The sequence below is a fragment of the Chiloscyllium punctatum genome, chromosome 1 (genome assembly GCF_047496795.1).
Source record: "Chiloscyllium punctatum isolate Juve2018m chromosome 1, sChiPun1.3, whole genome shotgun sequence".
NCBI lineage: Eukaryota > Metazoa > Chordata > Chondrichthyes > Orectolobiformes > Hemiscylliidae > Chiloscyllium > Chiloscyllium punctatum.
The window spans coordinates 107,855,021-107,875,508 of NC_092739.1; the positions used below are offsets into that span (position 1 = coordinate 107,855,021).

The 20,488-nt window shown below is 40.5% G+C and overlaps 1 protein-coding gene across 5 annotated transcripts in view; it reads right to left on the reverse strand.

Moving 5' to 3' along the window:
• The window catches only part of setbp1 (SET binding protein 1), a 313,270-nt gene that overhangs the window by 84,691 nt on the left and 208,091 nt on the right, over positions 1-20,488 (reverse strand). For all 5 annotated transcript variants that reach the window (XM_072571829.1, XM_072571840.1, XM_072571847.1 and 2 more), the window contains exon 3: positions 1,217-4,766. In XM_072571829.1, coding sequence (XP_072427930.1) covers positions 1,217-4,766 — 3,550 coding nt within the window. The remainder of the gene's footprint in view (positions 1-1,216; positions 4,767-20,488) is intronic.

The window sequence follows — 20,488 nt, forward strand, 5'->3', positions numbered from 1 at the left end:
ATTTTCTTGCCTCTCTGCCATAGCATATAATTCCATTGTCAATCAAATATCAGTCTAATTCAGCCTTCAAGGTATTTAAAGCTTCAGCCTCCTCTACTCTCTGAGGAAGAGGATTCCAAACACTCATATCCTCCAGAAAAAAGAAATTATTCCTTAAATGGGAAATCTCTCATTTGTAAACTGTGTCTTCACTTCTAGATTCCTGCATAAGTGGAAATGTCCTTCTGACAGCCAACCTATCAACTCCCTTCAGAATCTGTTATGTTTCAATAATATCACCTCTCATTCTTTCAAATTCTACTGAGTACACATTCAACCTTCTTAACCTTTCCTCACAAGGCAAACTCTCTCATCTCAGGAATCAGTCTAGTGAACCTGTTCAGAACTGATTCTGATGCGAATGTGGCCCTCGTGGAGTAAGGTGACCAAAACTTTACACAGTACTCTAGATGTGGTCTCATCAATGCCCTGTGGAGTTGTAGGAAGACTTCCCTTATTATTATGCTCCATACATCTTGCAATAATTGACAATATTCTATTTGCCTTAATGCATGTATCTTCCTTTCTGTATCTGCAGTTTCCAATACATTTTCTCATTTATATACATGTGATCCATCATAAATCAAAATTTCCTCACAAAGAATTCATCACAAATACCAGCCTCTCAATCATGACGCCCCAAGCTGCCATAACTAGTTTGAGATAGAGATAAACTGAAAACCCTTTGAGATGTTTGAAGGACAAGGCTAGTGAAGACTGTATTCTTTTGCCAAGTTAGGAATACTGATCCAATAAAATGTATCTATCACTTCGCATGTACTACATGTAGATAACTTACTGAGAGGTACAGTTCCATCTTAGTGTATTGCTTCGGTTCAACCATGTCTTTATAAGCTCAATATTTTCAATCTCTTTAATGAAATGCAATTCCTAATAATTGTGACTCACATTTTTGTGTACCACATTGGCTGTCAAAATTAACTACAATGATAAGGGAGCAATTTTACTACAATTTCAGAATTCCACTTTAAAGAATAATTCGACTTGAACACTAGAGTCCTGATTAATATACGGAAATGAAGATAAAGTAACATAATTCTGAAACTCAGTTTGCTACCTGGCAGATCATATCACATACCTTAATGTCTGATCAAAATTATCTTAAAAAACTAATTGATCACTGATACATTTTAAAGATATTAAAATATATAACTACCTGGTGCTGTAGGGGTATTATATGGATTTTGCCCCCAGTCCTTCCTGTTAGTCCTTAGCACTGGTCCATTCTTCTCCCGATATGATCCAAAACCCTCAAAGTGCCTTTTTCTACTCCCACTTAATTCATTTTCCCGCTTCTCAGTCATGCTACTTGCAGACTGCAAATCCCCATACAGGTCCATGGAGGTCTCCCGTCTTGTACGGGTCTCAGTGCTTGTGAACCTTCTTACACAGGCATCAATTGACTCACTGACAGGATCATTTTTCTCTGTAGTCCTTGTCCATTGTGGCAAGTCAGAAAAGGCCAATTTCGATGAGGCTTCCATGTCAAAGATATTCTTTGATGACTTTTGCCCTGTTGGCTCAATATACTGCTGCCTCAGTTTCTCCTTGGGTTTTCCTTTGTCAGCACCCAATGTAATATCTTTGTCACAGCCATCTAGTTTCTGATGCACTAAAGTTTTAGCAAAATCAGATTTGCACCCAAAGAGCTCACCTAGGTCTTCTCGGGACCCAATGAGCCGGTCATCTCGATGCTTGTGTTTGTGCTTGTGTTTGCGCTTATGAATTCGGCTGCTGGGCATTCCAGGGCCACCACCTCTTTGTGACGTTAACGAAGGCTGTACGGTATTTAAATCCATCCCTATCGAAGGCTGCAAATGCATGGCGTGTTTTACCTTGTGTTTGGCAGTGGTTGGCATTTTTAAGTGGGAGCTGGCATGGTACTGGGGTGGAGGCATCGCTGGCCTCATGAAGGGGGTTGATGACCCAAGTGCATGAGACAAGTAAAAAGGAGCTGAATATTGCCCATAATACCCAAGGTTCATCATACCTGCAGCAATAGGCATTGATGTATAAGGCATGCCATAGGGTGCATAGTAACTCCCGCTGGGTAATGGGTACCCAAAACCCTGTAAGAAAGGCACCTTTGTCATAGTCTCTTGGGCTTTAGGAGGTCTACCACGCCTTTTCTTGGACTTAAGATCAGCTGTCCGGCGAAGATAATGCAACGGATCATAATGAATGTATGGCACAGGGTAGTAATGATCAAAATTGACCCGAAAAATACTAGGATAGGGGTTGTCAGCATAAAAAGAATAGCTTCTGTGAGATATGCGGAATACCTGGAACTTTGCAATTAGTTCCTCCAGATCTGCTATGAACTGCAAGTCATCCCTATTCTGCATCTGCAGGCTTTTCCTCTTCCGTCTATGCTTCTGTTTCTTCATACTTTCATGAAGACGGTAATCATCTAAGAGCAGGTGTTTCTGTCTGTGACTGTGTTTTCCTTTTGCACCAGGATCCACAACTGCACCTTCTGAGGGATCCAGTGTGCAAAAGTCAAAAGAGTATTTGCGGCGTGATTCTGTACTCTTCTCCGCTTGGTCAGAAGTGCTGTTATTGTCTGTCCCAATTCCACTATCGCTAGGTATTGTTTCCTCGCTGTGAGACTCACTGATAGGTGACAGTGTGATCTCCTTCAAAGAAGCTGCCTCAGATAAATGAGAAGGAGAGTTTGCCAGGAGCCGTGGTGGAGACAATTTCCAAGTGCTTGCATGCAAGCTTTTTGGGGTTTTAATAGGAAGTGCACTGATTGGCTGAAGGTTTGGCATTGCCTTTGACTCAGATAAGTTGGTCTCACTGCTGACAGGGCTAAGATTTCCTGTAGGCCCCATGACCTGGCAAGGTGATGTTTGGGCAGTGGTTGGTGACACTGCTCCAGTCAGCTGTGAGCCGAAAGGCACAGGTGGATTTTCAGAATGGGCAGAAATTGGCTTCGAATACTTCTCAGCACCTTTGTTTCCGTTTTGCTGCAGCTGTACCATGGCTTTTGGTTTTCTTCCTCGTTTTTTGCCAATATAAATAGTCCCTCGCTTGCTAACATTGATCTGTTTCCCTAACTTGCTCTCAAGCACAGATGAGATTGTTGAAACAGTACTAGAGGACTGCACTTTCTTTTTCAGCACTGTGTTATTAGAACAGGACAGAATTTGATTTAAAATATTCTTCCGTTTCATGGTTTTCATTTTATTGATAGTTTTGATTGTTTTCTTATCCAGAACATTTATTTTCCCATCTTTTTTGGGAAATGACATTTCTTTAGGCTCTAAGGTGACAGAATCCATTGGTATCAGTTTAGCAGGACTTTTTCTTTTCTTTTTCTTACTGCCGTTAGGTGAGTCACAACCGATGGGGCTAACTGGGCTGCTGGCAGCCCCTTCATGTATCGTCTCAACTGTAAGCAAAGGTTGCTTCTTTGGTCTTCCCCGTTTCTTCTTCATAGGAGTAATGACTGTCAAACTATCCGTGTTCGAATACAGTGGACTAGCAGGAGTTATGGGATAGGCAGAAGGAGGCTCTATGACTGTATTTTCTTGCTGTGCAACACTGTTTTCCTTCAGAAGACTTAAGGTTTTACATTTGGCAGAAATGGTGCTGTTTTTTGTCGAATGTTTCGAATGCTTCATTTCTGTGGAGCCCCTTCTGCTCTTGGTAGGATCTACAAAAACAGGTGATGCCAATATTGCTGTCGGTTTCCTAACCCGATTCCCACTGTTTGAGAGGTCGGCTAGTTCACCAGCTCTGCCCACCGCTAGACTGATTTGACCGAGTTCCTTCTGCATACTTCTACTTTGCTGCTTGATTACTTTGCTGCTGACATGACTCTGGCTATTGCTTCCAGTATCTCCAGCATTGGGAAAGTTGTTACTTACAGTATTTTTAACATTTGATTCAGCACACGCTGGTTCTGATTGTGCGTTTTTGTCCATGATTGCTTTTGATAGCCGTCCTTTTCTTGTTCTGGTGCCAGGAGACACTGCAGTCTGTGGTTTTATTGGGATTCTAATCATAACAGAACTTGAATCCTTGTCCTGACTACTCATTGTGTTGGGCCTGCTGGGAGATGCTCTCGATGGTAGTTCTGTGTTTGCACTGAGACCTGCTAAAATCTCCTTCCTGCCTTTTGCAGTTCTATGCAATTCTAACTGTGTTCCCTTTTGACCATTTTTGTCCCACCCAGCAGAATTATTCCCTATCTGGTTTCGAGGGCACTTGGTGTCTCTTTTGCAAGATTTTCCTGTTCCACTGCCACACAGCTGCTGGTCTGTGGGCTCTGAATACTCTTTGCATTTATCTGTTGATTTTGCTAGGTTAGCTGTCGATTCTGGGTGACCAATGGACTGGGACAATTTAGTAGTCACCAGGCGGTTAGCATTGACAATGGCTAGTCCAGCATTTCCATTTATAAACTGATTCCAGGTACAGCCAGGAATAGGCCTTTTCAATTGTGAACTTGGAAAGTCACAGAATTGATCTGAAATGGAATTTGTATTAGCAGTGCTTGCTATTTCCCTTCTGGCATCAACATCTGTTGCATTATTCTGGAAAGTAGGGGAGACCCCAGACGTTGCAGACCACTCAAGTTGGAGCTGATTAACTCTCTCCTGGTACTTTGGTTTCACACCGTCAGAACTGAAGTCATGTTGTAATCTTGAGGGAATCTCAGGGAATCGCACTTCAGGCTGGCTATGAGACCTTGATGGACCCTGTCAAAAGAAAAAGCAAACCCTTTAGTAAAAGTGACCTTTTCCTATGATGAATTACAGAGAACAATAACATCAGGCCAAGAGAAAACACAATCTATATTAAGAGGCTCAGACATCAACAGAGACGATAAAACTAGAGCTTGAACAACTTCTAAATATCATCAACATTCAGAGCTGATTCAAACCTTGAATTCATCTTTTGATGCTGGTTATTACGTCCAAACATACCTTTATTTGTTTTAAAAAAATGACAGTATGATGAGATGTAGCACAGCAGGTTGACACAACAACCCAGTGCGTACACAGCGCGAGCTAATGCTGCCAGTTCCTCAAAGAGTAAGTTTACAAGCCCAGTCATCGCATTATAGAGAAGCTGCTAGTACTACCACACTTAGAGGTCAGGACAAATGAAAAGGCTAGATCATCCTTAGTTACTCTTTCACGTTTCCTAATGCATGATCACAAATTGGTTTTACTAACAGCCCGCTGGGAGGATGAGGAATGGCAGACATTTGATCAGCCTTCATGGCTACATTTGGCCGACTCCAAAGAAAAAAATATACCAAGGAAAAATGGTATTTGATGGCGCCAAAAACATGTCCAAAATAATGTTGCACTTCCTGTTGTCAAGAAAAGTCACAAAATTATCCAAAATATTACATGCTGTAGTAATGACATCAAATATTCTTGGTGCAAGATTAGCATTTAAAATATAAAAGTTGACATTGCTGGAGTGCTGGTATGTGTAACTATTAACATACTACCTTTGTAAAATGGAGCAACACAGAGTGTAATAGTACCTTTTCAGAGAACTTATACTGCATCGGTTTATTTGCTGTATGTTAACAGACTGTCCAGTTTGTGTAGCCTTGAACTACTTACATGTGTAATTAATCTCAATCATGTCTTTGACATATACAATAAGACTAACTTTGGATTCCCCACATCATAAGATGAAGTATCCAATCAAAATACATCATTTTATAGTATTCAAGTTATTTAAATTTGTTTAGGTGCAGTTTAAATAAAAATGAAAAAATATGTTATTGTCACTATGCACAGAATCTAAAAGATTGGTGCAATGATACAACGTATAAAAAATGAGGGATAGACTACGGCAATAACTACATGAAAATACGAGACTTCCTTTGAATAAAAAGAAAACACTGGTGGACACCTCATGGACAAAATGGCCTCCTCTACTGTTGGAAAGTCAGGGGTAACCCCACTTCTGGAAGTGGAAACCAAGAATGGAATTTCTGAACCTCAGGCAAGTAACTAGTTGAAGCGCTGGAATTTATCATTTTAGGATAAGGTCCTACCCACAAGAGCTCATATCAATTAAGTGGCCAGCAGTTCATTCTTTTCAGCAGTGTCCTTGGGGAACACTGGCCACTGCTGCTATCACAGTGGACTAGACAAGCCACTAAGAAGCAAGCCTGGGATCACAGTGAGTGTCTAGGCTCATTACAGCTTGTCAAATGGGCCCCGTCAAATGGACCCAACAAATGGGGGAGGGGTGGGCAGTTGGATCTTGAGACGTTGGTCCTGAGGGCAGCCGGTGAGATCTTTGGAGGAGGGGAAGTTCCCCATTAGCTGCAGTGTGCCACAATAGGAGGCCATAAGACCACAAGATATAGGAAGAGAATTATGCCATTTGGCCCATCGGGTCTACTCTGCCACTCAATCATGGCTGATATGTTTCTCAACTCCATTCTCCTGACTTCTCCCCATAACCCATGATCCCTTATCAATCAAGAACCTGTCTACCTCTTTCTTAAATGAATTGGCCTCAACAGTCCTCTGCAGCAATGAGCCCCACAGATTCACCACCCTTTGAAGAAATTCCTCCTTATCTCAGTTCTAAAGGGTTGTCCCTTCAATCTGAGGCTGTGCCCTTGACTCCTAGTCTCTAGTCGAGGAAACATCTTCTCCATGTCCACTCTATACAGGCCTCTCAATATTCTATAAATTTCAATCAGATCCCCCCTCATCCTTCTGAACTCCAAGTAAAAGCCCAGAGTCCTCAACTGCTCTTCATATGATAAACCCTTTATCCCTAGGATCATTCTTGTAAACCTTCTCTGACCCCCCTCCAACACCAGCACATCCTTCCTTAGATGCAGGTTCAAAACTGCTAATAATATTCCGAAGGTGATCTGACCAGAGCCTTATACAGCCTCAGCTCTTGCATTCTAGCCCTGAACCTACATGTTAACTTTAAGAGAATCCCGAACGAGGACTCTCGACTTCCTTTGTGCTTCAAATTTCCCAGTCTTTCCGCATTTCGAAGATAGTTTACAATTCTGTACTTAAAGTGCAAAGCCTTTCCACACGGCATCCCATCCAGTTGTTTTCCCACTCTCCTAACCTCCCAAATTCTCCTACAGTCTCCCCAATTTCTCAACACTACCTGCCCCTCTATCTATCTTCGTATTATCTACTAACTTTGCAACAACGTCCTCAGTCTTTTGTTCCGATCATGAATGTATAACACTTACTCCTGCGGATCCCTTTATCCCCACTCTCTGCCTTCGGACTGAAGTTTGTCTCAATTTAGGAACAAAATCAAGGCATCATCAGCAATTTGACACAAAATACGCCCAAACTTGGGCCCATTTTAAAAGCTGTTTCCTTCTCCTCTTCATTCTCTGAACTAGCAAAGTGTTTTCACATGTAATTTTCAAAACAAAAATACTTTATAATTATTCTTTTATATATTTAAGAGTGGTGGCATCAATTCACTGCCTGTGAATAACCTGACTTTAACATTAGGATCACAGGATCTAATGGGATTTATGGAGTCAGGGGAGGGGTAAGGAATTATCACTCCCCTCACCACCAACTGAAGGATAGTCATTACCACACACACCAGACTTTGAAAGGCCTGTCCCAGAGAACTGTGTACAGAACAAACAAGTTCCGATGCGACTTCAGCTTCTCAATCAACAGGATGTCCCACCCTCGACAGCGGATAGCCAATCTTATTGGCTGGCAGCTCTAGCATTCCCAGCAGTACCAGGGTTCAGTAGTGGGGTACTGCTGTTGGGACCACAATGAGGTGAAAGAAGAAGAGGATATGGTCACTGTAGCAAAGCAAGTCTGCGGTTTTCAGGTATGGGAGGACAAGAAGGGAATGGGGAATAGGGATTTGTGGGATGGGGTGAGGAATAAAAGGGATTAACATTTTGCAGGGGCAGGATGGAGAGATACCCCTGATATATGCAGAACATCTACCTTCTTGGATTTATTTGCCCTGCTTTCTTCCTTCCTTTTCAAAGAAGCCATTTCAAAAATGGCCTTTGCAGTGTGGCCTGCCTGCTGCTGTCTTCCATTAATGGACATAAAGAAGAATTGAGGCCCATAAAAAAGGCAGTAAAGGTGTGGGACAGGCCCATGAACTGAGACCATGTGCCTTGTTCAATCCCAAATTAAAGCTAACACATTGGGAGTCGAGCTCCAAACAGACTTTACATGTTTCCCCCATCTCCAGCGAAAACATACCTGGCAGGGGATGTAAAATTCAACCCGAAATTACTAAAAGCCACTTTTAAAATAATTTACAAAACTATTTTCTAGTAAAATTGAGGAAGTCAGTTCCTTCTTAAATATTTTGCAAATTGATTCAGGCCATGCATATTTAATTTGGAGCCTCCCTGAAAGCCAACAAATGAACTTCATTGGCAGATATTCACCCTTTGGAGGGTGAGACCAGTCTTGTCAGTGCACCTTGCTCCCAAACCAATGTTTCCAGAGCCAGCACAAATTGTCTTAAAAGTAGAATTGCATTAATTGCAATTTGTGCTTAATATGTCATGATCTTTGTAGCACTTATGACAACATCATGTGAATCGTACAGGAAACCAAAAAGCACAATCAAGTGAAAGCTTCAGGCACTCATGCCATAACATTTGCCAAACTCTGTAATTCTGAGCCATTTCACTTCTAGAACTATCCAACAAGTGGAATTCAGTTTGGCAAAATATGATTTTCAACTATTAAACAGAATTCCAAGCCAGTAGCATTATTCCCTTAAGACACACATACCACAAAACATGGAACCCCATTGATACCTGCCACAATGCCAACTGCCTATTTAACACCACCAACAGTCAGAAGTAAATTAATTGTACTTTATCTCTTACTTTATCTTCTTTCCTTAAGTTACTGGCTCCTACAGGTGAACAATTCCACTGACGTTATCTGCACTCAACCACCTTCTTGAGGTCTGCTGTTCCTCTCATTATGGTAAACTATAAAACTTTTCAACTCCAGATCATGTCTAACTTGGACCCTATCCAATTCATACCAAGTATCCATCCTTTTCTGCAAAGATCACTAGACAGCGACCAGGTTCTCATGCTTGTTGTGTTTCTCTGAGCCCAGGGGTGATAGAGCTAAGTATAGATCAGCTGATACAGCCGAGACAGGGAACAAATGAAAGGACATGCATTGCTCTGAACATCTTCGTACCACATCAGGAAATCATTTTACCCACAAGATCATCAAGGGATCTGTGGTTTATATTTTACACAGAACAAGCTGTGCATTGGATAACCAGAGAAAGATGAAAACAGTTACTTGGTGCCTATGAACCATACGCAGTTATAGCCAAATTCCAGTATCAAATAAATGGATTATATTTGATTCCAATCAAACTCGAGTTTTATTTTTACTTGTATACTTTGAGAATCAGCCACACTTCCATCTGAGCAGTTTATTTCTCAAGCAAGATCCTTATTAAGAGCCCGCGTGAATTGAGATAAGCTGCTGGTTAGTGTGCCTATAATTGCTTCCTGCTGTGATTCTCAAACATCTGAACCATGGCTCTATTCATTTGCATATATTAATAAATTTAAAACTTAAAACAACATACACTGTTGATTGTTCTTCTAGGTTAATTACAACATGCTCTCCATGTGGAGCCATATTGAATGCAGTCAGATGTTCAGGGCCATCCATCAGCGATTTTGTTTTTTAAAAATTAATAACATTAGTGACTGTGTCCTGATCTGCAGCAAGACACCTATCCCCTGGGAGCTAGCCCCCTTTCAACACCCTTCTAAAAAAAATGATAAAAAAAATGTTGCATGTGAAAATCACTTCTTAATCAAAAATACCACACACATAATGATTTTCAAATATTTTGCTCATGACTGATTACCACTGGAAACCTATCTTGCTCTTTCCAGATACTGTTGAAGCCTCTGGGCATGTATAGGATTTCTGTTGCACTATAGATCTCCATCAGCCTCTTCACTATTCAAAATATTTGACATTTGTTCTGATCTCAAACTTTAGATTTCAAGTTATTTTCTTGAAAAAAATGTTTATTATATTGAAAGTTGCAAGAATTGATTTTAAAAACATGATATTTTCAAAATGGTATTAAAATAATCAACATTTGGTTGCTGAAGTTGTAACAGCTACTTACAGGATTGTTGACAGCCTGCAGAATGCTGGATTAAATCTTTTAGCTGACAAATATCAAAGTCTGACTGTCATAAAGATAGGTAATTGTCTGTAAAGTTAGCCAAACTGCAGAGTGAAATGCACTTCACTGTCTGATTTTTCACAGCCGTGACTATTTATAGCACGGTTTCTTCCTGAAGGGATCATTTCAAGGCCTCTCAAACCCACAGATATGGTTGCAGATATCACAAGTTAATTTGGAAACACCCCTGCAATGGTGGCATGGCCTGAACTAAGTGCAATGAGGGAGATGGGAGGTCTGGGTGGAGAAAGACAGTGGGGCAGAAACCAGGTGATCAGGCTTAAGCCACTCACCTTGTCCTTGTCTTCAGAAAGTAAACACAGAACAAAAAACAGTGGCTGTTCCTGCAAATCAGTGGAGCTCTTAATCTAGCAAAATCGCAGAGAAACTGAGAAAAGAAGATTTATTACAAATGCAGCCAGTCATCTTCCAGCGGTCTCATTATTTCTGAATACGACAAGCTGCTGCCGCACTCTGGCTTTCCTACTCCTCCCCCACCCACCCCTTAACTCTCACACTTAGCATGCAGTACATGTCAGAAAAGCTGTAATCGGGCCAATAAAAATGCCTGCATGTTCACAGGGGTCACAGTGATGCAGTTGTTTGGTTGTACAGTCTATCTGCTGTAGTTGAGTTTACCGAATTATACCAGCTCTGCTATGGTTCTCCAAAACACACAGCAAAAAAATGATTACAAATGACATCTGAAGCCTTAATGTTAACCTTTTGTCCCGCTACAAGACTCATTTGGACACAACTATCAAGTTAATTAGTAGACAAGGCAGCTGCTTTATTTAAACTGCAGAATAGATCAGCATTTCTCACACCTCAATTTAATGTGGCACAATTAAAGGTTTTGTTTTATACAACAAGATGCTCATACTGTTTTTATTTCAAAAATGCAGCTTTCATACCCAAATAAAACAAAATTAATCAAACTGCTGTAACAAAAACATGTGAAAATGTTCTTATTTATGCACAAAGGAAGCTGTTTACAAAGACTAGCAAGAACTTCAATGGGCAGGAAGTGGCTGCAGCTTTCTGTTGTACCCATAAATACTGTTGATTCACCATCACTCCAAACACAATCTGAATTTGTACGCAATTTCAGGTCCCTCGTTCCATGGTACAAGATAATAGGGATTGTTTGTTCACGGATGTAGTATCAGAAAAACTGCTTGACTGCTCACACCTGCACTGGTACCCAGGGCTCTCCAAATTGTCAATGACTGACACCCTTGTGACTGTAAGGTAAAAATGCCATACTCAGATTGGTTCCTTAAGTTGGTTAACATCTAGTACGAATTAATGTCACAATTATGTACTGTTTACAACAGTTTCAAAACCACTAGTGGCCAATTAAAAGCAGAGCTAAACCACTAAACAATATGATTTGATCCACTTTCTCATTAGGAAAACAGAAAACACTAAACACATTTCAGCTGAATTTTCATGCTTGAAGTGGGAATCAGGAGATGGGATTAATCCTGCATCTCATTCCCATCTCCATTTTGACTCGACTGGAGCATGGGATTTTCTGGAGTCAGGATCAAGGTAGCCCAAGTCTCCATTCCCAAACAAATCTCAGTCCAGTGCTTCTGATGTAATACACATACACATATGCACATACAGTTCAAGCGTCTGATCACTTTAACATCACCCCCAGCCAATCCCCACAACCTCCACACCCATTATCCACTTTATGAACAGAACCCAGAACCATGTTACAAGAGTTCGGTCATGGAGTCATAGGGTTATAGAGATGTACAGCATTGAAACAGACCCTCCGGTCCAACCCATCCATGCCGACCTGATATCCCAACCCAATCTAGTCCTACCTGCCAGCACCCGGCCCATATTCCTCCAAACCCTTCCTATTCATATACCCATCCGGATGCTTCTTAAATGTTGCAATTGTACCAGCTTCCACCACTTCCTCTGGCAGCTCATGAAACTCTCCAAGTAAAATAAGAGACTCTTCAAGAGGGCCCTTTTGTGGTGCAGTGCTTCTACCACAGGCCCCGGATTCAATCCCAACTGTTCCAGAGGTGTGTAACAACAACTCTGAGCTGGGTGATTAGAAAAATAAATTAAATGAAAAAAAGAGACTCTTCAAACTAGCTGTGCAAACAAAGCTCATGTAGCCAAGAGCCCACAAAACTCTCCAAGAAAGCAACAGACTTCAGAAATGTTATCTCAACAGATGTCTTAACTGAATACAGAAAGCAGTTGGAAAAGAAAAAGCATTGACAAATAATCATCATACTAGGCTAACCTTTCAATATTAAATTTAAAATTTTTAAACATTTTTTTCCATTTGACATTTTTAAACTCATCTAATGACATTTCAACATTTACAATGTTACTCTTTCACTTGTCACCTTATCAATTGGCTCAAGTAATAATCTGATAAATAAATTGTTTAATGGGTAGCTGCATCTTCCAATCACAATTTGGTTATGAGTCACTTTAATGAGCGCAGATTTAACTCATGCTTTAACAATATTTCAATATGAACAATATAGAAGGCAAATCATTTCATCTGCCTTTTAAATTGTGCCCATTTCAAATCTATGGTTCACATTTCCATGCTGCTTGTATAAAACTTAATAGCTGCTAAAGTCCAACCATCTCTATGGAAGTGAAGAAACATTCTGGATATTGAACTGTCAACAACAGAATGCTGACCTGTGCCTCCTTAACAGGAACAGGCAGATTCCAGACAAGATTCTCTCATTCGCACCCTCAGGAAAATAGCTAAGAATGAGAGGTCTGGGTGAGTTGCTCACCAAGTATTTCTTTTGCGAGCATGCCTCGGTTTGGTCATGATTGGGACAATGAAAATCTGCCCACAAGCATAAGTACAATACAGTTGTCAAACTGTTGTCTCTGACATTTGTGTTTGTGACACGTCTTTGAAAAATGGACATAAGGAAAAAGCTTTTTAAGGTTTAACTTCCCAACTGCAAAAAATGAAAATCAATCTGACTGGAAAACAGGTTGTAATCTTCTAGTCTAGATTTTAAAGTCTTGCTTAATTCCAATAATATCTTAAGAGTAGTGAAACAGAAATGGCAAAGATGTGCATTAACATTTCAGCCACAACAGGCTAAGGTAGGGCTAGATAGCCAATGTTTCAGATGTGAAATAAATGATGTTTTGACTACAGGATGTTGACTTAAGATCCCCGTGCAAGGTTAAACAACATCTTTGCTTGTTTGATCCAGTTCTAGAGAATGGGGAGTGAGAGGAGTGGACTCAGTATTAAAAAGGCAGGTATTATAGTTAGTACCAAAAACAATAACTTTAGTCTTTCATTTAGTGATTTACAAAAAGTTATAACCCATCATGGACTTGATTTCAGGCAGGAATCGGAGTACACAAAATGCAGTCAAGAAGCAGTGATGATTTCTGGAACATCCCCAACCATATGTGTAATAATGTGGAGGGCAACAGGAAGACAAAAAAAAGAGAAGGACATGAGTAAAGCAATCCTGGCACTACACAATGCAGGACAATCAGAATCCAATGCAGGAGTTGGAATAGCTGCAACAACATGAATGGATTCACACACAAGTAATTCAAAGGAATCTGATAACAGAGAAGACCCTTAGAACAGGATGATATTACAACCGCAGAGAATGTTGTGAAAAGGTCAAGGAGGAACAGTCTGACAGGGAAAAGTTAGAAATATAAATGAGGGTTTTCAAGAACAGAAACAATTCATTCTTTTTTCTATAAAATTTATTAATCTAACTAAGATTCAGTGCTGAGCATAATGTTACCAACAGCACTTCCTTATTTTCTTGTTTGGAGTTATGGCCCACTGACAACCAACCTAGCAGTTCAATAGCATGCCCAGAAGATTGAGTTATTATTTAGTAACCCAAGATTGAACTCTATTAGAGTTAATACAGATGTTAAAGTCAACTTTATTAAGGTCAATTGAACAACGTGCAGGTAAGAGATACAGGGGTGGATATTCCAAGAAGTGGCAATCACACACAAATTGCCACTCTTTTTCTTTTTTATGTACCAAAAGAGCTCCACATTTCTGATGAGATTCCTATTAGGAGCCCTTCAGAAATACTAAGTTGTACTTTCATTTTGACAGGTTTCTCATAGTGCAGAGTGAAAGCCAACTGGCTGCTCTATACTGTGATGTCAAGGTTCCACATCACATGAAGCCACTTTGACAGCTCCTAAGAATGCGTAAGTACATAAGGTAAGTGTGATGTTGGTTTCCAGGTGGTGATCATGTTAGGTGGGGAGGATGCCAGGTAGATTGAGTGACAGTTGAATGGCAGGAAGGGTGCCAGTTTGATAGAGTGCCAAGTGTGGAATGTGTCAAGGCGCAAGATGGTAACCAGGAATGTTGCTGAAGGAAATGCATTTGATGTGGTGCATATGGACTTTAGCAAGGCTTTTCATAAGGTCCTTCATGGCAGACTGCTCAACAAGTAAAAGCCATGGAATCCAAATGCAAAATGGCACGCTGGATCCAAAATCAACTAGGAGGCAGGAAGAAGAGTATATTGGTAGCAGGATAGTTCAGTGACTGGATTTCTGTTTCCTTTAGAGTTCCATTCTGTCACTTGCTATTTTAATACATTAATGATTTAGACTTGTATGTAAGAGGTATGATCAAGTAACACACAGATGATATGAAAACTGGCAGGGTTATACATAAAAGGAGGATAGACATAAATTGCAAGAGGCTATTAATGAACTGGTCAGGAGGGCAGAGCACCAGAAAACTTAATTCAAATCTAAAAAGTGTAAGATAATGCACTTGGGGAGAGTTAACAAGGCAAGAATTTACACAATGAATGTAGGACCCTGTTATTTACTGTATCCATTATTAACCCTTGATTGCATTCTGTTTATTCTCCCCGAGCAGTCAAAACTAACAAAAGTGTCTGTCTCAATAACAACTGAGAGAATCTAACAACAGAATTAAGTTCAAATAACTTAAAGCTGATTAACTTCCCTGTGTTGAAACAAATCTGTGAACATGCTGTGATTAAGCAAGTTGTTTCGGATTTATTGAGCACAATTCTGCTGCAGTTGGTGAACTATGAAAGTCGACACTAATACTCTCTTTAATAATAGGTTTATTTACAGAATGCAGAATTGCTTTTGTCAGCTTCCTGCCTAGTACCCAATGTCCCAATAATCTTTGTTTTCTTTCAAGTAAAAATATCAAATTGAACCAAATTAAAGCAAATTAATGAGTGACAGTCCCTTGAAGTGGCATTGTGATACACCTATTGAGTTTAAATGTTTAAGTAAAACTTAAATTTGGGCTGATCTGTCATGGTGGACAGAGATAATGCACTCAAGACCCAATGGTGCTCACCAGTGATGGTGATGTTACAATGGACACTGTATTGTTCCTCTCCATGGACACCTGGCGGACACGTAGCCACATAAGAGAGTGATTGGCTGGGTTTAAGAATCTCCTTCACAACTAGGCCCAGGAGCTGATCCATAGAAGTCTGCCAACATGCTCAACATCCTCTGCACCGGCTGTCCAAAGATCAAACGTTTAAGCCTGAAGTGCAATAAAACCTAAGGAGCAAATACCTCAAAAAATGAAACAGGAAGTCCTTTTTAAGTATGTGAGGTAGTTAATTAAATAAACTCACCACCTCTGTACCTTGTAACTAGTCAAGGTAAATGACCATCGTCTTACCAGATGTAGGGTTGCTCTCTCATAAGATAGACATAACCTGATGGTGGTTTAACCTGAGGGTCACCATGTCTCAGGTGAGGGGAGAGGTTGAGAAGGAACATCCTTCACGGTAACCTCAGCTGCCGTGAACCCACACTATACGCATCATTCTGCATTGCAAACCAACTGAGCTAACCACCCTCCAATACCAACGTGATGACATACCACTAACAATTAAAACACACAAACAGAAGTATTGAAAAAGGTGTTCTATGCATGTATTTGGTTGATATGTAAACAATTTGAGGGTTTATGAAATCATAAAAGCACTTCTGCATAAATCAGTGCAATAGGATAGGCCTATCCAAATGCTTTAGACTCACTGCAGATTGAACATTTGGATCCAGACCTTATGATCAGACAGAACAAATCACAATTAAACTTTAAAGGAGTTCTCTGGGCCAGGAGCTTCTCAGCTGAGTTAGTCTAATCCAGGGTAGGAATCCACTTAGATAGCAACAAAGTGGATTGGCTTTGAAACCATATCCTCTTTTCATGATAATTCCTGCCATATTCCAGCATTTAAAGTTCCTGAAGCTGTCTTCACAGCTACTGAGAGAAGGTTAGTGTTTAAATTAAGGAGCAAGGTGCCAGATGGTCAGTGGGTACAAGTACCAGGTGGGTGAAGGGGAGAGGGAAGTTTCCCATGATGAATGGGGAATCAGTTTGTTATCTAGGAAAAAGGACACAATTTCATTCCCTGATGCTTTCTGGGGAACTTTTAATTTAAATCAGTTGAAACCCCCAACATCTCTGACCCTAACTCAGAACTAGGAACATTTTTAGGAGGGTTCCAACTTCAGGGTGATTGCCCATCAGGAGTTTCAAATTCCTGGGCAAATTCTTGCATGGCAGCGGTGTCAGGACTTCCACATGGTCCTCAGGCAGATCTCCTGTCTCTGACATTGCAATCACAACATTCCTAATGGAAGATCGGGGCAAGATAAACATTTTTCCACAACAGGCAAAAGTTAGAAGGGAAGGAAGCTGCTTCACACTCCCTATAGTGCAGACAGAGGCCCTTCAGCCCATCAAGTCTGCACCAACCTTCGAATTGCATCCTATCCAGTCTCACCACATCTCTGCCACTCCACATTTAGCATGGTCTGTCCATCTAGTCTCTGAACACCTGGCAGGAACCCACTCAGACATGCGGAAAACATTTAAAGTCCACACACACAGTCATCCAAGGCTGGCATTGAACCTAGGTCCCTGCTACTGGGAGGCTGTGTCACCCTAATTTGAGATGAGGTAAAACTTGCTGAACCTGACGTGACTTGAACATATAATCTTTTGATCTTGCTACCACTGCGCCACAAACTTCAGATCCATGCTCCTTTCAATATCACAGGCTGAATTCCTTACCAGGGTGCAAGGAAGGAGGAAATATGGTGGGTCCCAACTGGATGCAGCACCCCCTGTTTTGAGTTATCTACTGTTTAAATTTCTCCTCTTTCCCCCTCCTTTAAAAAGCCAATTTTCTCAACACAAAGCTTTGAGAGGTAAAGTTTGAAAACAGCAAATTGGGTCTTGTGCTGTATATTTTCAATAAAATACATGTAGCTTTTTGGAATATTCAATGTCCTAGAAACACGGTTGCTGCAATGCATCTTGTAGCTGGTGTGACAGTCTTCTGCCCTGGAAGACCGTGGTTTGCACTGTGGTGCTGAACTCTGTGATATGCATCATTTGGTGCAACTCGGGAGGCCCACCTAGGAATAACAGGTTCCACTGTGTATCTTGCAGAGGATGACAATGGGTGAAGAGGTGCAATATTCACAGGTCCTTGATTCCTCCAAGCTTTCTCCTCACCCAGTTGAGCTCTTATCTCACTTGGTATTCTTGCACTGAAGGTGTGAACTTCCAGGAAGCTGTGACTCAGTGGTCAACCAAGCACATAGAAGATCTACAGCTAGGCAACCTTCACCCATCTGTTGACGTTATTGGCTTAGCAACGAGTACATGCTAATGGAGGTCTGTGTTGCTGACTTTGTTCTTTCAAAAACAATGTGCCAGGGACACATTTGAAGCAATGAAGGTTCAAACTATTCAACCTGTTCTTCTGCGTCGGATATGTTCACTAATATTCAGGTGTCATGACTGTGGAAGAGCGTGTTGAAGATATTAGGAACAACACACTGTGTTTTTAGATCTTTCATTAGAAATATCAAACTGAGGCAACTGTTCCTTAGTGCCTTTGATATCAGTCTTTTACTAGAACTGAAATGCTCTGGAAGCAAAGATTTAAATCCCATCTGCCTGCTGAGGAACCCTTAGATTTCTCAAACTACAGGTATGTTGTTGTATTTGCATCTCAAATTGGGGGGGGGGGGGGGGACGTGGACAGAGGATAGTTGGCAGCAGAGGAAACAGTTGAAAAAAATATACGTCATCTCTGCTCAGCCTGCTGATCTTGCCTCTATGATGTGCTAATTAAAACCCTTCATGGCATCGAAGCATCTGCTGACAGCTGTTCAATGAAAGGTGTTGACTCATTTAGACTTCACTGTGTGATAACATATTATAACTACTCCAGTCAGCTCTCATGCAAACAAGGCAAGAATCTTCTATAATTTTTTAAAATTTGTAATTATCTGAGGTGACCAAAAATGCATTTTAAGTCACACAGATTTTTCATCAGCATGGGTTGATTTTGGGGATGGAACATGATAACACACATGCTTTAATGGCTTTAAAAACAAAGCAAGTTAATCAGTGTTCTGACTTCCTGCCTGTTAGATAAAGAGGCCATGGGGACTTTTTGATGTCTCTATGCTCCAGGTTGAGATCAGTAGAGACTTGAATAACTGTATGATTTGCATAAATACATATAATGAAAATCCTGCTGTTCACCTGAATAAAAGACTCTCACATAGCCTGGTGCATAGCTTATCTCTCACACATATAAGTTCTCCAAGTGGTATCAGGCTACAGCCTGCACTGTAACCCGAGGGCATCAGTGAATGAGTGCAGTGAGTGTTGGTTGAATGATTTGAAACAAACGGGAACAGATTCTGTGAAAAAAAATCATGCGGAGTCACCTTGGACCTCTATTAAGGTTCTTAAAAAATGTCCCAATTACAGATTAAATATGGCATTATCACATTGTAACAAATATCTCAGCATAAATAATGAAGGAATGTAGAAAAGATTTACTGGAATGTTGCCAGGCTGGAGAATTGTAACTACGAGGAGAGGTTTGGGTTGTTTTCTTTGGAATAGAGAAGGCTGAGGATTGACATGATTGAGGTATACAAAATCATGAGGGGTAGAGATAGAGTGGACGGGAGGAACCTGTTTCCCTTAGTAGAGAGTTCAAAAACTGGGGATTTAAGCTTAGTGGCAGAAAGATTAGAGGGAACATGAGGAAAATACATTTTTACACAGAGGGTGGTGGGTCAGCAATTTGTTGCCTGAGTTAACGGTGAAGGCAGAGATCCTAAACTCTGGATCTGCACCTTAAGTCCTGTAAACTGTAGGGCTATGGGGGCATGAGCAGAAAGATGGGATTAGAAAGGAAATCTGCGGTTGGGAAGTTAGGCTGAATAACCCCCTTCTGAACTGTATAAGATCTATGGTTCTGTGGATACTAACATTGTTCAAGCTATGTTCAGAATATATATACACAGTTTTCTAAGACAGCAGCACATTACAAGAAAGGGTACAACACTGTCCTGAGATTGAGGTTTCTAATTCTTGGAGAGGTCAATGCATTTCATAAATATTTGATCTTGATGAGACGAGTGCATTTCTTTTCGTTATTGTAAATTTACTTACCTTGTACACATACAGCATATGGAAATATTGGAGAAAGAAGACACTAAAGTACCATTTTTGCCTATCACTTTATACTGCTAAAAAGGATATAAAGTCAACAGCGGAATTACCATAAAAGCATACAAACTTCAACATACTTAGCTTTCACACTTATATTGTGTAGGTGGGAGTGGAAGAAATATAAAAAAAGACATATAACCTGTGTTTAATCCTCTGATATTCCCTGTGCAAAATGATAATTAACACCTCTCGTGCAATTTCATACTGGCTCCACATAAATAAATACATTAGCAGTTTTGACAGTAGAATTTTCCATTCGGCAACCTTTTGAGTTCCCTTTGCATTTATGGCAAGACTGACATTAGCTTGTTGTACATATGGTACTGACATAATAACAATGTAAATGCTAGTGGCATTTTATGTACAAGGTTAGCAATGTTGGAAGGTGTCAAAACGCAATAGAAGTAAGCAACCATGCAGACACGAGAAGTAGTCTGTGAGAAATGATATCAGCCCATCTATAATTAATAGTGAGTGTAAAGCTGTCATTCTAATTGGAATCTGTCTCAAATATTTCAACAATCTTCATCCACAAGTACAGGATGCATAATCCACACCAGCCTGAGAAAACTTGGGAAATAATACCCAGAGGGTCTTAGTTATTGTTGTGCATAAAACACTGAAAATTTTCACACAGATACCGCATGCAATTAGTAA